Source organism: Otolemur garnettii, unplaced genomic scaffold (assembly GCF_000181295.1).
Source record: "Otolemur garnettii isolate 467f Iridium unplaced genomic scaffold, OtoGar3 scaffold00041, whole genome shotgun sequence".
NCBI classification, from domain to species: domain Eukaryota; kingdom Metazoa; phylum Chordata; class Mammalia; order Primates; family Galagidae; genus Otolemur; species Otolemur garnettii.
The window spans coordinates 4,247,912-4,262,335 of NW_003852436.1; the positions used below are offsets into that span (position 1 = coordinate 4,247,912).

The 14,424-nt window shown below is 39.9% G+C and overlaps 1 protein-coding gene across 1 annotated transcript in view; it reads right to left on the minus strand.

Annotated features, from left to right (window-relative positions):
- FREM3 (FRAS1 related extracellular matrix 3) overlaps window positions 1-14,424 on the minus strand; it is a 90,347-nt gene that overhangs the window by 17,919 nt on the left and 58,004 nt on the right. Inside the window, exon 6 of the mRNA XM_012805412.1 lies at window positions 9,746-10,000. Coding sequence (XP_012660866.1) covers window positions 9,746-10,000 — 255 coding nt within the window. The remainder of the gene's footprint in view (window positions 1-9,745; window positions 10,001-14,424) is intronic.

A 14,424-nucleotide genomic window follows, 5' to 3' on the forward strand; every position in this document is an offset into this window, starting at 1 on the left:
TGGGTTTGAACCTGCTACCTTTGGCATATGGGGCCAGTGCCCTACTCCTTTGAGCCACAGGCACCACCCCATGGTTCTCCTTTTCATTGTGGGAATTTGTCATTACTACCTGAAAATTTGTTCAGCTTATGAGATAATTGACAAAATGCACCAGTCCTTTCACTTTAGATTTTGTCCACTGGCCAAGTAGCATGTTTCTTCAGTTGTACACAGTCAGCATGTGTCCACATAAATGAGACAATGCTACAGAGCTGACAGTAGTTAAAGAGGATCAGGGCACATTACAAACCCTACTCTGTGTGGAGAGAACCAACATCAAAGTCTGGCGCTGTCTCTAAACTATCTATGTTTTTGCTGTGTGCATATATAAGCACATGCTTTAAAAAGGTCTGTTTGCTGAATGGAACCTGTGGAGTTGCCATATTTTGGACCATTAGGCACAGCTTTGCAAACATTTGAAAAGTCTGCAACTCTTTATCTGATGATGGGGTCAAACTGCAGTGACTAGTGGTTTCCTGTGGGTTTGGAACTTGAAGGCAATGTCCTATTACCAAAAAAAGCAGCCAGCCTCCATGATCACTACATTTGGTAATCTTAAAGGGAAGAGAATATCTCTGCAAGCAGCCAAATGTAAGAAAAGCATCACCTACAAAGGGAGAAATATCAGAATAATTGTAGATCTCTCCGCTGAATCATTTCAAGCCAGAAGAAGATAGTCATTGACCTTCAGTCTCCTAAAACAAAACAACTTCCAGCCCAGCTAAACTGAGTTTCATTTGTGATGGAGAAATCAAATACCTTAATGACATAGACATGTTGAAGAAATTTGCCATAACTAAACCAGCTCTCTAGGATATCTCAGACCCATCCTCCACAACCACCAGCACAATGATCTACCTCCAAAGTAAATTCACTCAGAATTTTTTTGAACAAAACCCAACTTCCACAGTGGTGAAAGGATTAAAATTGTCCACTGGGCTTCTGAAAAATCATGACACTCAAAACACAACCAGGCTTATCAATTCTCTCAATTAATGTGAATGGTTTAAAAATTGTCCTCTAAAGAGGCACAGGATGGCTCACTGGATACATAACCTCAGACCAGATATCTGCTGTATACAAGAATCTCACCTTACCCTAAAGGATAAAAACAGACTCAGGGTGAAGGGATGGACTTGTATAATATAGGCAATGGAAACCAGAAAAAAGCCGAGGTTGAAATTTTAATAGCAGATACAATTGGCTTTAAACTGACAAAGATAAAGAAAGATAAGGAAGGTCACTACATATTTGTGAAGGGAAATACCCAACATGAAGAGATTTTGATAATTAACCTTTATGCACCCTACCAGAATGCTGCTCAATTCATAAAGCAGACCTTAATGGATATGAACAACTTGATATCTTCATGCACTATAATGGGTGGAGATTTTAACACCCCTGACAGTTTTGGGTAGATCCTCCAAGAAGAAACTAAACAAAGAAATATTAGACTTAAACCTGATCCTAGAACAAATGGACTTTATAGACCTCTACAGAACATTTCACCCTAATAAAACTGAATATACATTATTCTCCTCAGCCCATGGGTCATCTTCCAAAATAGATCATATCCTAGGACACAAGTTTAACCTCAGAAAATTTAAAAGAATAGAATTTATTCCTTATATCTTCTATGACCACCATGGAATAAAAGTTTAACTCAACAGCAATGGGAATCTTCATACTCAAAATCATGGAAGCTAAATAATCTTAGGCTGACTGATAGCTGGGTCAAAGATAAGATTAAGAAGGACATCACCAAATTTTTGGACCTAAATCATAGCAAAGACACAAATTATCAAAACCTGTGGGATACGGCAAAGGTAGTCCTAAGAGGGAAATTTATAGCATTGGAAGCCTTCATCAAGAAAATAGAAAGAGAGGAAGTCAACAACTTAATGGATCATCTCAAGCACCTAGAAAAGGAAGACTATTCCAACCCCAAACCCAGGAGAAGAAAAGAAATAACCAAAATTAGGGCAGAATTAAATGATATTGAAAACAAAAGAATCATTCAGAAGATCAATGAAACAAAAAGTTGGTTTTTTGAAAAGATTAACAACCTAACCAGAAATAGAAAAGTAAAATCTCTAATATCTATTAGAAATGATAAAGGAGAAATAACAACAGACACTTCAGAAATTCAAAAAATCCTCAGTGATTACTATAAAAATCTCTATTTTCAGAAATATGAAAATCTGAAGGAAATGGACCAATACTTGGAAGCAAGCCATCTTCCTAGATTCAATCAGAAAGAATTAGAAATCTTGAAAAGACCTATATCAACCACTGAAATAGCATCAACAATACAAAATCTCCTTTAAAAGAAAAGTCCAGGACCAGATGGCTTCACATCCGAATTCTATCAAACCTTTCAAGAGGAACTAGTACCTATATTATTCAACCTTTTCCAAAGCATAGAAAAAGAAGGAATACTTCACAGCATATTCTATGAAGCAAATATCACCCTGATATCCAATCTAGGAAAGGATCCAACAAAGAAAGAAAATTATAGACCAATATCATTAATGAATATCAATGCAAAAGTATTCAATAGGATCTTAGCAAACAGGATTCAACAACACATCAAAAAAATTATACACCATGATCAAGTTGGTTTTATTGCATGGTTACAGAGTTGGTTCAACATATGCAAATCTATAAATATAATACATCACATCAATAAAATAAAAACAAAGACCATATGATTCTCTCAATTGACATAGAAAAAGTCTTTGATAATATCCAGCATCCTTTCATGACCAGAATTCTTAAGAAAATAGGCATAAAAGGGACATTTCTTAAAGTGACAGAGGCCATCTATAGCAAACCCACAGCCAATGTCATATTGAATGGTGTAAAATTTAAAACATTTCCACTCAGATCAGGAATGAGGCAAGGATACCCACTGTCTCTAGTGCTATTTAACATAGTGATGGAAGTCTTAGCTATTTCAATCAGGCAAGAGAAGGTGATCAAGGGTATCCAAATAGGGTCAGAAGAGATCAAACTCTCACTCTTCGCTGATGACATGATCCTATACCTGGAAAATCCCAGGGACTCAACTTCAAAACTCTTAGAAGTGATCAAGGAATACAGCCTCAGGATACAAAATCAATACTTACAAGTCAGTAGCTTTTATATATGCCAACAATAGTCAAGCTGAAACAACAATCAAGGATTCATTTACCTAACAAAGGATGTGAAAGATCTCTATAAAGAGAACTATGAAACTCTGAGAAAAGAAATAGCTGAAGATGTTAACAAATGGAAAAACATACCATGCTCGTGGCTAGGTAGAATCAACATTGTTAAAATGTCCATACTACCCAAAGCAAACTACAGATTTAATGCAATCTGTATTAAAGCACCACTGTCATACTTTAAGGAACTTGAAAAAACAGTACTTCATTTTATATGAAATCAGAATAGCAAATACATTACTCAGAAATAAGAACAAATCAGGAGGTATCACATTACCATACTTCAGGCTATACTATAAATCTATAGTGATCAAAACAGCATGGTACTGTCACAAAAATAGAGCCATAGATTTATGGAACAGAATAGAGAACCGAGAGATGAACCTGGCTACTTATCACCATTTGATCTTTGATAAGCCTATCAAAAATATTCAATGGAGGAAAAGACTCCCTTTTCAACAAATGGTGCTGGGTGAACTGGCTGGCGACCTGTAGAAGACTGAAATTAGACCCCCACCTTTCACCATGAACAAAAATTGATTCTCACAATATAAAAGATTTAAACTTAAGACATGAAGCTATAATAATACTAGAAGAAAGTGCAGGGAAAACACTTAAAGAAATTGGCCTGGGAAGATATTTTATGAGGAGGACCCCCCAGACAATTGAAGCAACACCAAAAATACATTACTGGGTTCTGATCAAACTAAAAAGCTTTGCACAGCCAAAAGCACAGTAAGTAAAGCAAACAGACAACCTTCAGAATGGGAGATTTTTGCAGGTTATGCTTCCGAGAAAGGTCTGGTAACTAGAATCTACAGAGAACTCAAACTAATCAATAAGAAGAGAATAAATAACCCCATGTCTACGTGGCAAGAGACTTGAACAGAAACTTCTCTGATGAAGTCAGGTGCATGGCCTACAAACACATGAAAAAATGCTCATCATCCTTAATCATCAGAGAAATGCAAATCAAAACCACTTTGAGAAATCATCTAACTCCGACAAGATTAGTCCAGATCACAAAATCCCAAAACTACAGATGCTGGCATTGATGTAGAGAGAAGGGAATGTTTCTACACTGCTGGTGGGAATGCAAACTAATACGACCTTTTTGGAAAGAAGTTTGGAGAATACTCAAGGAACTAAAAGTAGACCTATTGTTTGATCCTGCAATTCCTCTTCTAGGTATATACCCAGATGATCAAAAATTATTTTACAACAAAGACATTTGCACCAGAATGTTTATTGCGACCCAATTCATAATAGCCAAGACATGGAAACAGCCCAAGTGCCCATCGACCCATGAATGGATTAACAAATTGTGGTATATGTACACCATGGAATTCTATGCAGCCATAAAAAGATGGAGATTTCACATCTTTTATGTTTACCTGGATGGAGCTGGAATGTATTCTTCTTAGTAAAGTATCACAAGAATGGAAAAAAAGTATCCAATATGCTCAATACTATTATGAAATCAATATATAACCACCTACACACTCATACGAATGGCAAAACATAACTATAGTCCAGAAAGTAGAAGGGAAGAGGAGCGGGGGGGTATGGGAGGAAGGAGGGCATTTGGGGGGACCTCACCTAATGTGCGTGATGCAATGGTACATTTCAAAACTATTCAGAAATGAGTATAATTGTGATGGATGTGTTACTTAGTTCAATGTAAGCATTTCACATTGCATATTGAAGCAGTACCCTGAACCCCATAAATGAATCAATGTACAAAGTTATGATTTAATAAAAAGAATTAATAAAGGAAAAAAAGGAAGAGTATATTTCTCTGATGAAGGCCTGGCTATTTCTTGGTGGTACCTACATACCAGAATGACCCGGCTGAGGCACCTAACGGAGTGCAGAGGAGTTACGGATGCAGGGACAGGAATCCAGGCTTTAACTGGCCTGAGTGATGTGGCTGAACTACATGGTATCAAGGTTCAAGGTTCCTTCTATTTCCAAGCTGTTATGCCTCTATGACTCTGGAAATAGTTTTTTCTATTTTGTGTCCTTAGGCAAGGCTTATGTATAGAATACAAACAACTCAAGTGACATTATATAGCATATTCTCTTCTTAAAAGTGTTCTCAAAAATCATCTAATTTCTTTTTTTTTTTCTGCAGTAATTTCAATCCTAGACCTTTACCAGAAAGTTATTCCTACGTTTGAACCTCAGTTACAATAGCTGTAAATTATTAGTAGTATACTGTACTTAGTCTCTAGGAAAACTCCAGAAGTGTTTCCACAGAAGGAGTGCAGGGAACTTCACCCCAACATATACTGCCCTGGTATAATTAGTGTTTTGAATTAAAGGCCCTTAGAAATCAAAAGACACTGGGAGAGATTTTCTCTGTCTACCCAAAATCCTGACGGACCCACTAAGAGAACAATTGTTTTTCCTCTGCGTCCCTGTTTTCTTGTTATTTTTTGCAGAAAAGATCAAGAATATAACCACACCTGAGCAGACACTTTCACAAGATGTCTCTTGTAACCTTATTCAATTTCCAAAGAGAAACATTTGCAAATTAATCTCTGCTCCCTGATCCATTTTTCTGGTTAGTAATCATTTATTGCCCCTTGATGGATATATTATATACTATGCTGTAATTCCCATGCCCTCCTGCATGGGAAGCACCCTATAATAAGGCTATATAAATATCTGGGTCCCCTGGGATATGGGGTACTGACTGCACTCCTCCCCTGAACCCACACTGATCTGCCACTTGTGAATTGATTTTTCAGTGAAACTTCAGAGGGCAAAAGGGAAGTTTTCCCTTGGCCCCTACATTCCTTGATTTTATACTGGTTCCGTGTGCGTCACTGCTGCATCCCCTATGCCTAGCATAGTTCCTGACACAGTTCTCTGGCAGGGGCTCAACAAATGCTTTTGCAAAAAATAAATACATGAACAAATGGATCTTCTTCATAAACGTGAAGTATGAGACTGATTCTCAATCCTACTGAATATACGGAGTTGGTCTATAGCATTTCCGCAAAGCCTGTTTCAAATCATGCCCTTGACATCTCTTCATACGTTTTGCCCACACTGTTCACTGCACCTGAAATGCTATTGGCCTTCATTTCTCTGTCCTCAAATTCCACCTACCCCCTACACTCAGCACAAGTGGTACTTTCTTCTGGGGGCTCTTCCAATCTGCTTTTTCTGGATTCCCTTAGTCCGGTGCTTCTCAACCTTCCTAATACAGTGACCCTTGAATACAGTTCCTCATGTTGTGGTGACCCCTAGCCATAAAATTATTTTTGTTGCTAGCAATGAAATTATTAATTAATAAACACGGCTATTAATTATAGCTTAATTGATAAGCTATAATGTTATAATTAATATATTAATTAGTAATATTAGTTAATTATAGTTTCTTAATTATTAATAAATTAACTATTAATTGGTGTTGGGTAAATGGGTTGCCAAAAACATACTTTTCAGTGGGGAAAAAGAGAAGGAATAATTTCCTGGATTTCCCAAGTGGGCCCAGAATAATTATAAAGGTCCCTATAAGAAGGAGGCAAGTATTAATTTTACCCTATAATTAATATATTGCTAATTAATAAACACTGCAGTTTTGGTTAAAAACCTCTCTCTTCATTCTTTTGCAAGGGAGTCTACAGAGTCAACTCATTTCTGAGCACACGAACAAAGCTATAGAGTCCCACTTGAACCCTCTGAAAATGCTTGTTCAGCTCTGGTGTCTGTTGAGCAGTTCATGCCCAGTTCTAGTTCTAGAATTCTGGAGTTGGAGGGATTCCTAGAGATGACCCATTTAACCCCCCATTTCATGATTGGGAAACTGAGCCCCAGATGCTATGATGTGCCCGAGTTTGCCCAGAGAGAGCTGTGGCTCAGGTTTAGAATCTTAGTCTCCAAGCACCTGGTGCAGGCTTTCCTTACACTACTGGTCCACTTCTGATTCTCTTCCCTTTTTCTCCCTTCTTTCCTTGTGTACTTTGACCATAACCAGCTCTGGGGGAGAAAAGCAACAGACCATCTGACACAATCTTTCTGGCTGTAAGGAAAGGTGTGGTGATGACAGGAAAAGGACTTTGAAGCCATCTGTTTGCAGGTTGCAACTATTCATGTTCATTCCTCATTATCACAGAAAAGTGAGCATTGATTATAAAAGGAAAGAGCTAATGTGAAATCAAGTATGTAAAAACATGTAAAAACATCCCCACCTCTGTGACTTTTCCTCTCTCCCTTCTCACTTTGCCTTGTTAACGCCTTCTCTGTTTGCAGCTCTCTGTCTAAACAAACCTTTCCTGACCTCTTGGCAAGAGATAGTTGCTCCAGCCATAATCCTAATCAGAACCTTGAGACCAAAAATAAATTCTAATCTTCCAAGAAGGCTTCAAAAACCACACAACACCATGTTGTCATTTTTTCTTTCAGAGTGTTCCTATTTCTCTGTTCTCCATATTCACCAACTAGACTTGACCAAGCAGTGATTTTTCAGATGTCTCAAGTGGGCTTAAATTTACTCAGATTCTCCTTCTTGTCTGTTGGGAAAACATTAGATCTTGAACTCCTGGTCTTAAGGAATTCTTCTGCTGTGGCCTCCTTACAGCTGTTAGCTCTGGAGCCCAGCCAGGAAAATAGATAATTTATATGTAAGATAGTGTGAGTGGTATTTCTCTTTTCAAAACAATTTATTTTCAATAAAACTAGATAATCAAGGTTAACATCCTAGTAGGTACTTCCTGATTTGATTTAACAGAAAATATAACAAAATACTAAATTTCCCTGAAGAAGCATACTGAAAATTCATACATAATATTTTAAGAAAAAAATTACTATCTTAATTCTTTTTTTTTTTTTTTGAGACAGAGTCTTATTATGTTGTCCTCGGTAGAGTGCTGTGGCATCACAGCTCACAGCAACTTCAAACTACTGGGCTTGAGCAATTCTTTTGCCTAAAGAATTCTAGTCCTAAATAGCTGGGACTACAGGCGTCCACCACAATGCCTGGCTATTTTTTTTTTCTTGCAGTTGTTTAGCTGGCCCAGGCCGGGTTCTAACCTGCCAACCTCCGTGTATGTGGCTATATGTGGATGGCGCCATAACCACTGGGCTATGAGCGCTGAGCCTACTATCTTAATTCTAATAAAGAAATTTTGGAGAAGCAAAGCATCAACCTCATGGCCTATCCTTATTCTTATTTTATTTATTTGTATTTTTGGAGACCGAAATTTCTGTTCCCCCAGGAAAGAGTGCTATCGTGTCAGCCTAACTCACAGCAACTTCAAATTCTTGGGTTCAAGGCATACCCCCGACTCAGCCTCTTGAGTAGCTGGGACTCCAGCTAATTTTTCTATTTTTAGTAAAGATGGGGGTCTTGCTCTTGCTCAGGCTGGTCTCCAACTCATTAGCTCTAGGGATCCTTCCTCCTCGGCCTCCCAGATTGTAAGAATTACAGGTGTGAGCCACAACACCTGGCCTATTCTTAGCTTTTGATACTTGTAAAAATGTATTTTGGAACTGAGTTTAATCCTTGATTTTTTTTTCTTTAATGGAGCAAAATTGTTTTATTGCACATACCTGAGACCTAGTCCTTTGAGAAGACTACACAACAAACACACGAAATGCCCCCTCTCATCTCACTCACATTTTCCCTTGTCCTGTGGTTGTTTCAAAGACAATCCCAGGCAGAGCACATGATACATTTGCCTTGTCCACATCTACTCCATCTGTGTTTATTTCTTGGCATAGCTCTCAATTTATTGGAGGTTCTGTGCTGTATCCATAAAGCAGTGACATTAATTTGGGGTCTATCACAGCTCAGTCTAATCCTGCTGAGATCTGAGTTCATCAACTCACAGCCACTCAGATCCACACGGAGGCGTGGTGAGAGAGGAGGTGGTAAAACTAACTTGAGACTAGTGATAAAATAGTCTGATCCTGGCCAGGCCTCTGTAACCCTTTTCTTTTAAAAGTGCTCCTTATAGAAAGGACAGTCAGATCTAGACAAATAATACTGGGCTTGACGCCTCTTATTGCTTCTGGGAGAAGTGCAGCATCCCTCTCTTTGGCTGAATTTCCACTGGGCTTCCCAGGGACTGAGGAAAGCCCAGTGGTGCCAGATGTCCTGCGAGTGTCTGAGGAAGAGGCCTGGATGCCCACACACGAGGCTCCATGGTACCCTGGTGCTGCCTGACTACACATACACTTCTGGTTGTGAGGGATGATCCTTACGCTGCTGAGTTGAGGGCACTCTGGGGGCAGTCCTGTGGGTGTTTAGATACATGACTTAGGTCCTCTTGTGTTCCTGTCAAGTTATAACCTACAGGCCACCTCCTTGGGCCGTGTGTGTGTTTTAACTGGCTTGTATGTATTGTCCTTGTGCTGGTAATGTCTATGTACTTGAAAAGCTGCTCTCAGTTTTTGAAGAACATAAAATACTCTTTTAAAAGATTATTTAAGCTAGGTTTGCCTTTCAGCTGTTGAGGGACAGTGTGAGAAGCAGCAAGAGGACTTACCGTCAGCGTGATCAGCCAGGATAGTCACCTTGGTGGCAGGGAACCTGGCTCCCAGCCGCCCTCCCACTGGCAGGCTCAGGGACACCCTGAAAGATTCCTCCTCTTCATACAGAGAGTCATCCACGATCAGCACCCGGCAGGTCTTTTCAGTCTCATTCTTGTCAAAGTGGAGGATGCTGGTGTGGTCTTCTGGACATGAGATGTAATCAGAGAAAGATAATGCCGCCGAAGGAATGGTCGTGCCTGTGGCAGAACCTATGGGAATATGAGAAGGAGCAGCAAAGGTGAGAAGACGTGGAACAGGAAGCCTGTCCCCCACTGCTCCTCCAACCTGTTTTTAGATAATAATTATTTGAATGATAAGGCACACTCTCATCTCCTATAGCCACAAATATATATATTTTTTGAGACAGAGTCTCACTTTGTCACTCTGGTGTCATAGCTCACAGCAACCTCAACCCTTAGGCTCCAGTGATCCTCTTGCTTGAGCCTCCCAAGTAGCTGAGACTACAGGCACCCACCACAATGCCTGGCTATTTTAAGAGATGGAGTCTTGCTCTGGCTCAGGCTGGTCTCAAACTCCTGAGCTCAGGCAAGCCACCCACCTTGGCCTCTCAGAGAGCTAGGATTGCATGAACCACTGTGCCTGGCCAGTCACAAATATTAATATTGTAATTCAAATGCTTTCAGATAGACTCTAATCTGCTATTTTAACATGCCTCAGATTTAGTGGTCTTTAAATAGGGTATGATGAGTAAAGTTTGTTTAGATTGGGACTAAGTGAACAGAGGGATGGCAGGGCTGGCTTATCCCACATCTTCCATGTTATAAACGGGAAAACTGAGTTGCAGAGAAGGCAGAACCCACAGCACGAGAATCATGTACAGTTTTTCCTGCTCTGCTTTGCCCTCAGTGGCAGGCTGGGAGCAGCATCTATGTAATCTGATCCTCACACCCCAATGGAGTCCCCTGTGTGACACCTGAATGCAGCCACTAAGTCATCTGTTATTTTACAAGAAGCATAGGATTGGTGAGAGGATTTCAGGATGGATTCAGTGCACTTAAAATTTTATTGTAATAATTTACTTACATTAAGATTCGCCAATGTAAATGCACGATTTGATGAGTTTGGCAAGTGTGTATACTCATGTGACCTCCAGCACAGTCATGATAGAGAACATTTTTATCCGTTGCAAAGTTGCCTTGTCCTCCTGGTAAATCCATCTCCTTCCCCATCTCCCACCTTCTGGGAACTGCAGATCTGCTCTCTGTCACTATCGACTTATGTACCTTTATGAGAATTCTTATAAATGGAACCACATAGCACTTGGTCTGTTGTGTCTGAATTCTTTCCCTTAGCACGATGCTTCTGAGATTCATCCGTGTATTTTGATTTTGTCTCCTTTTCCCGCTGACTCCTGTTCCCCACTGTGCGGCCACACCGCAGTTTGTTTATCCACTTACCAGTTGGTAATTTGGTTTGTTTCTATCTTAGCTATGCTGAATAATGCTATGATTATTCTGGTCCTGGCCCATGAGTGGATAGATAATTTCATTTCTTTGGAGCGAAGACTTAAAAGTAGCACTGCTTTGATTAAGTGCATTTTTGCAGTATTAAAAACAGCAACACATAGGTTTAGATTTAGAGTAAAAAGGTGGAAAGTAGTCACAGTAAACTTAAATGATTCAGGCAGGTTATAAAATAACTCAGTAGACAAGATAAGCAATTTTTGAAAGTGTAAATATTTCCCACCACACCCCATCTTAGTACAAAGCAATGGGGACACGACAGTGGGCTTCTGGGCCGGACGCTCAGGCTTGTGAGGGGCCCTTTACTTAGAGCTCTGGTCTGTGCCCGTCTGCAGGATAATGCTAATGCCCACCGCCTTCTGAACATAAATGCCAGTTCATCATATCTATGACTTTGGGTTGCACATAAAGTGACAGATTGTTCAAACGTAAAAGCGGTTTCCAACTGACTGCAGAGGCTTTGCTCAGAAGGGCAGTGACTCACAGAGTATTTTAGAAAGGTTTTTCAAAGGAACGGATTTTAGAATTATTGAGAAGTAAAACCTTGACTGCTTTGTTATTCTGGGAACATACAAAAAGGTTGTAGCTGGGGAGCTGGGGAGAATGAAATGTGCTTGCTGGGCAGAGGATAGAAACCGAGGACATGGACAGAAATAGGGAACTACCAGTGGGAGGGGACGTTGGCCAGGCTTCAGTGTGGGGCTGCACTTTTTCATCTTACTCCTTTGTGACATTCCTTCCCTGGCAAAACCCGTATGTGAAAGGGTCCTCTGAGCTCCAGTCAACCAGGAAAGCCAGGTTTTTGGAATGTCAGATCTAAGCGCTATCACTACGTGCGGGAGACAGGCACCCCCAGCCAAACTCCCCAGCCAAACAGGGAGGGACGTGGTTAGCGGCTCACGGGATTAGATAACCGCTTTGTCAGGGAGACTTCCTGAGCTCCAGGGCACTCAAACAAAAAGGAAAAAAGCTCTTACAGCATCCTGATTAAGGAACAACCAACCTTTGGAATGCCCATTTAAAGAGCCAGATGTTTAAATAGGGTGATACCCTGGAGAATACCCTTTTTTATTTTGCCTAGTCACCGAGCCGTGGAATGTGGGGGTATGACAGAGGAAATGACAGAAGAAACAACACCTTTCGTTCCTCTGGATGAATTCCAAAAGCAGATACTGTACATCCTGGACTCTTGCACTGTCTTTATTAACTAACATTAACTATAACTGTATTAAATCGCTTTCTCAATATAGTTCACCTAATTAACAGACAGATACTACTTTATCCATAGTTCAAAAAACAAAAGTAATCGAGATTGTCCCCTTTTCTGTTCAATTTTTTGAGTGGACCAAGCCATTTACTGAAATAGAAATGACATTCAAGTTGGTAGATTTCAGAGTTAAATGAGATGCTGAAATAGAATTGTTTTTTTTTTCTAAGAGTTTTACTATGCCACCCTCGGTAGAGAGCTGTGGTGTCACAGCTGACAACAACCTCAAACTCTTAGGCTTAAGTGATTCTCTTGCCTCAGCCTCCCAAGTAGCTGGGCCTACAGGCGCCCCCCACAACTCCCAGCTATATTTTTGTTGCAGTTGTCATTGTTGTTTAGCAGGCCCGGGCCAGGTTCAAACCTGCCAGCCTGGGTATATGTGGCCGACACCCTACCAACTGAGCTACAGGCGTGGCCCTGAAATAGAATTCTTTTTGAACATCATTTCGCTGTGGAAGTCTTCTAAAACAGAAAGCAAACAATATATTTTGGAAAGCTTTTAAGATAAGAGTTAATTAAAAAAAAACCTAATTAAATTTTATTTAATAAAAATATCCAGTTTTTCTAAATGCTCATTTCTTTTAGGATTTTAGAAAATTTACTTTGGAAAACAGTTGAATCAGCTAAGTTCAGTAGTCAAGACCACAGCATACTGGCATTATTTAAGTAAGCAAAAAAGAAAAATCTCTATTTGGTCTGCAGCCAAGTTAAGAATCCCCAGGATTTAGACAGAAAATTCTATTCTGAAAATATCAAATATTATCTGAGTTAGAAGATAAAGTTTCTGGCGATGATTACATAGCCCTATCTAATAGTAAGGCATCTCCAAGAAGTATGAATGTGTGGTTTTTAGGTCATAATCAAAAAGACATGTTAGTCATTAGGTCTGAAGATGTGTCAGGGCAGCTTGACCAGTGGAAGCTGGAAACATTAAAGACGATTCACACATATGCCCCTCATTGTTTGCAGAGTTATGGGATGAGTCAGGATGGACTGAGAGCCTTACTGAACATGGGTTTAATTCTCCAAAATTAAGGTCAGAACCAAAGGGTTCATTCCACATCACTCCCAGACAGCAGTTCTCTAAGACAGTGACCCACAGGAACTGTATTAAAGGGCCCTGGCATTAGGAAGGTGGAGAACCACTGCTCTAAGAACTCCCTCCCTCAGGATGGGGGGCTGATGAGAAATATTTCACAAGTAACTCTCCAAACAAACCAAAACAAAATAAAATGATTCGTAACCTTGGCTGATTTTTGTTGTATAAATATTCCCACCCTGGCCAATGTCAACTTTCAATATGAAGTCACTGAACTGAGAATCGAATAGGAACCCACCCTGTTAGCCCAGGAGGGGCAGGACCCAGTGTCCCACTCCGTCTGTGATGATGAAAGCCTTCCAGCCTCCCTCACCCCAATGCCAGGCTGAGAGCTTAGGAAGTTATTTTAAAAATTAATTATTTCTTATAGAAAAGTATCTATGGCTCAGTCTCTGTGGCTATTATACTTGCTTTATAAAACCATGAATGTTACTGACATCAGCAAGAAAGTACCTTAAAGGGTAACTGAACCATGATTGTATGGTATTTGATTACCTTAAGAGCTGGCCAGAGCATTTTATCTCGTCCAGGAGTCAAAAGACCCATCTCCTGATAGTAAGCTTGCATATTTCACTTCTTTACATTGTCTTTTATTATTATGTTACTTGCTTACAAATTCTTTCAAACATACAAATTTCCTTCAGTGTTATATTACTTTTTAATAGGGCAGCAGGTTAAACAATTGCCTCTCTTAAAAAGTGCAGCAGCTGGCTCGGCGCCTGTGGCTCAAGCTGCTGAGGCGCCAGCCACATACACCTAAGGTGGCGGGTTCGAATCCCCAGC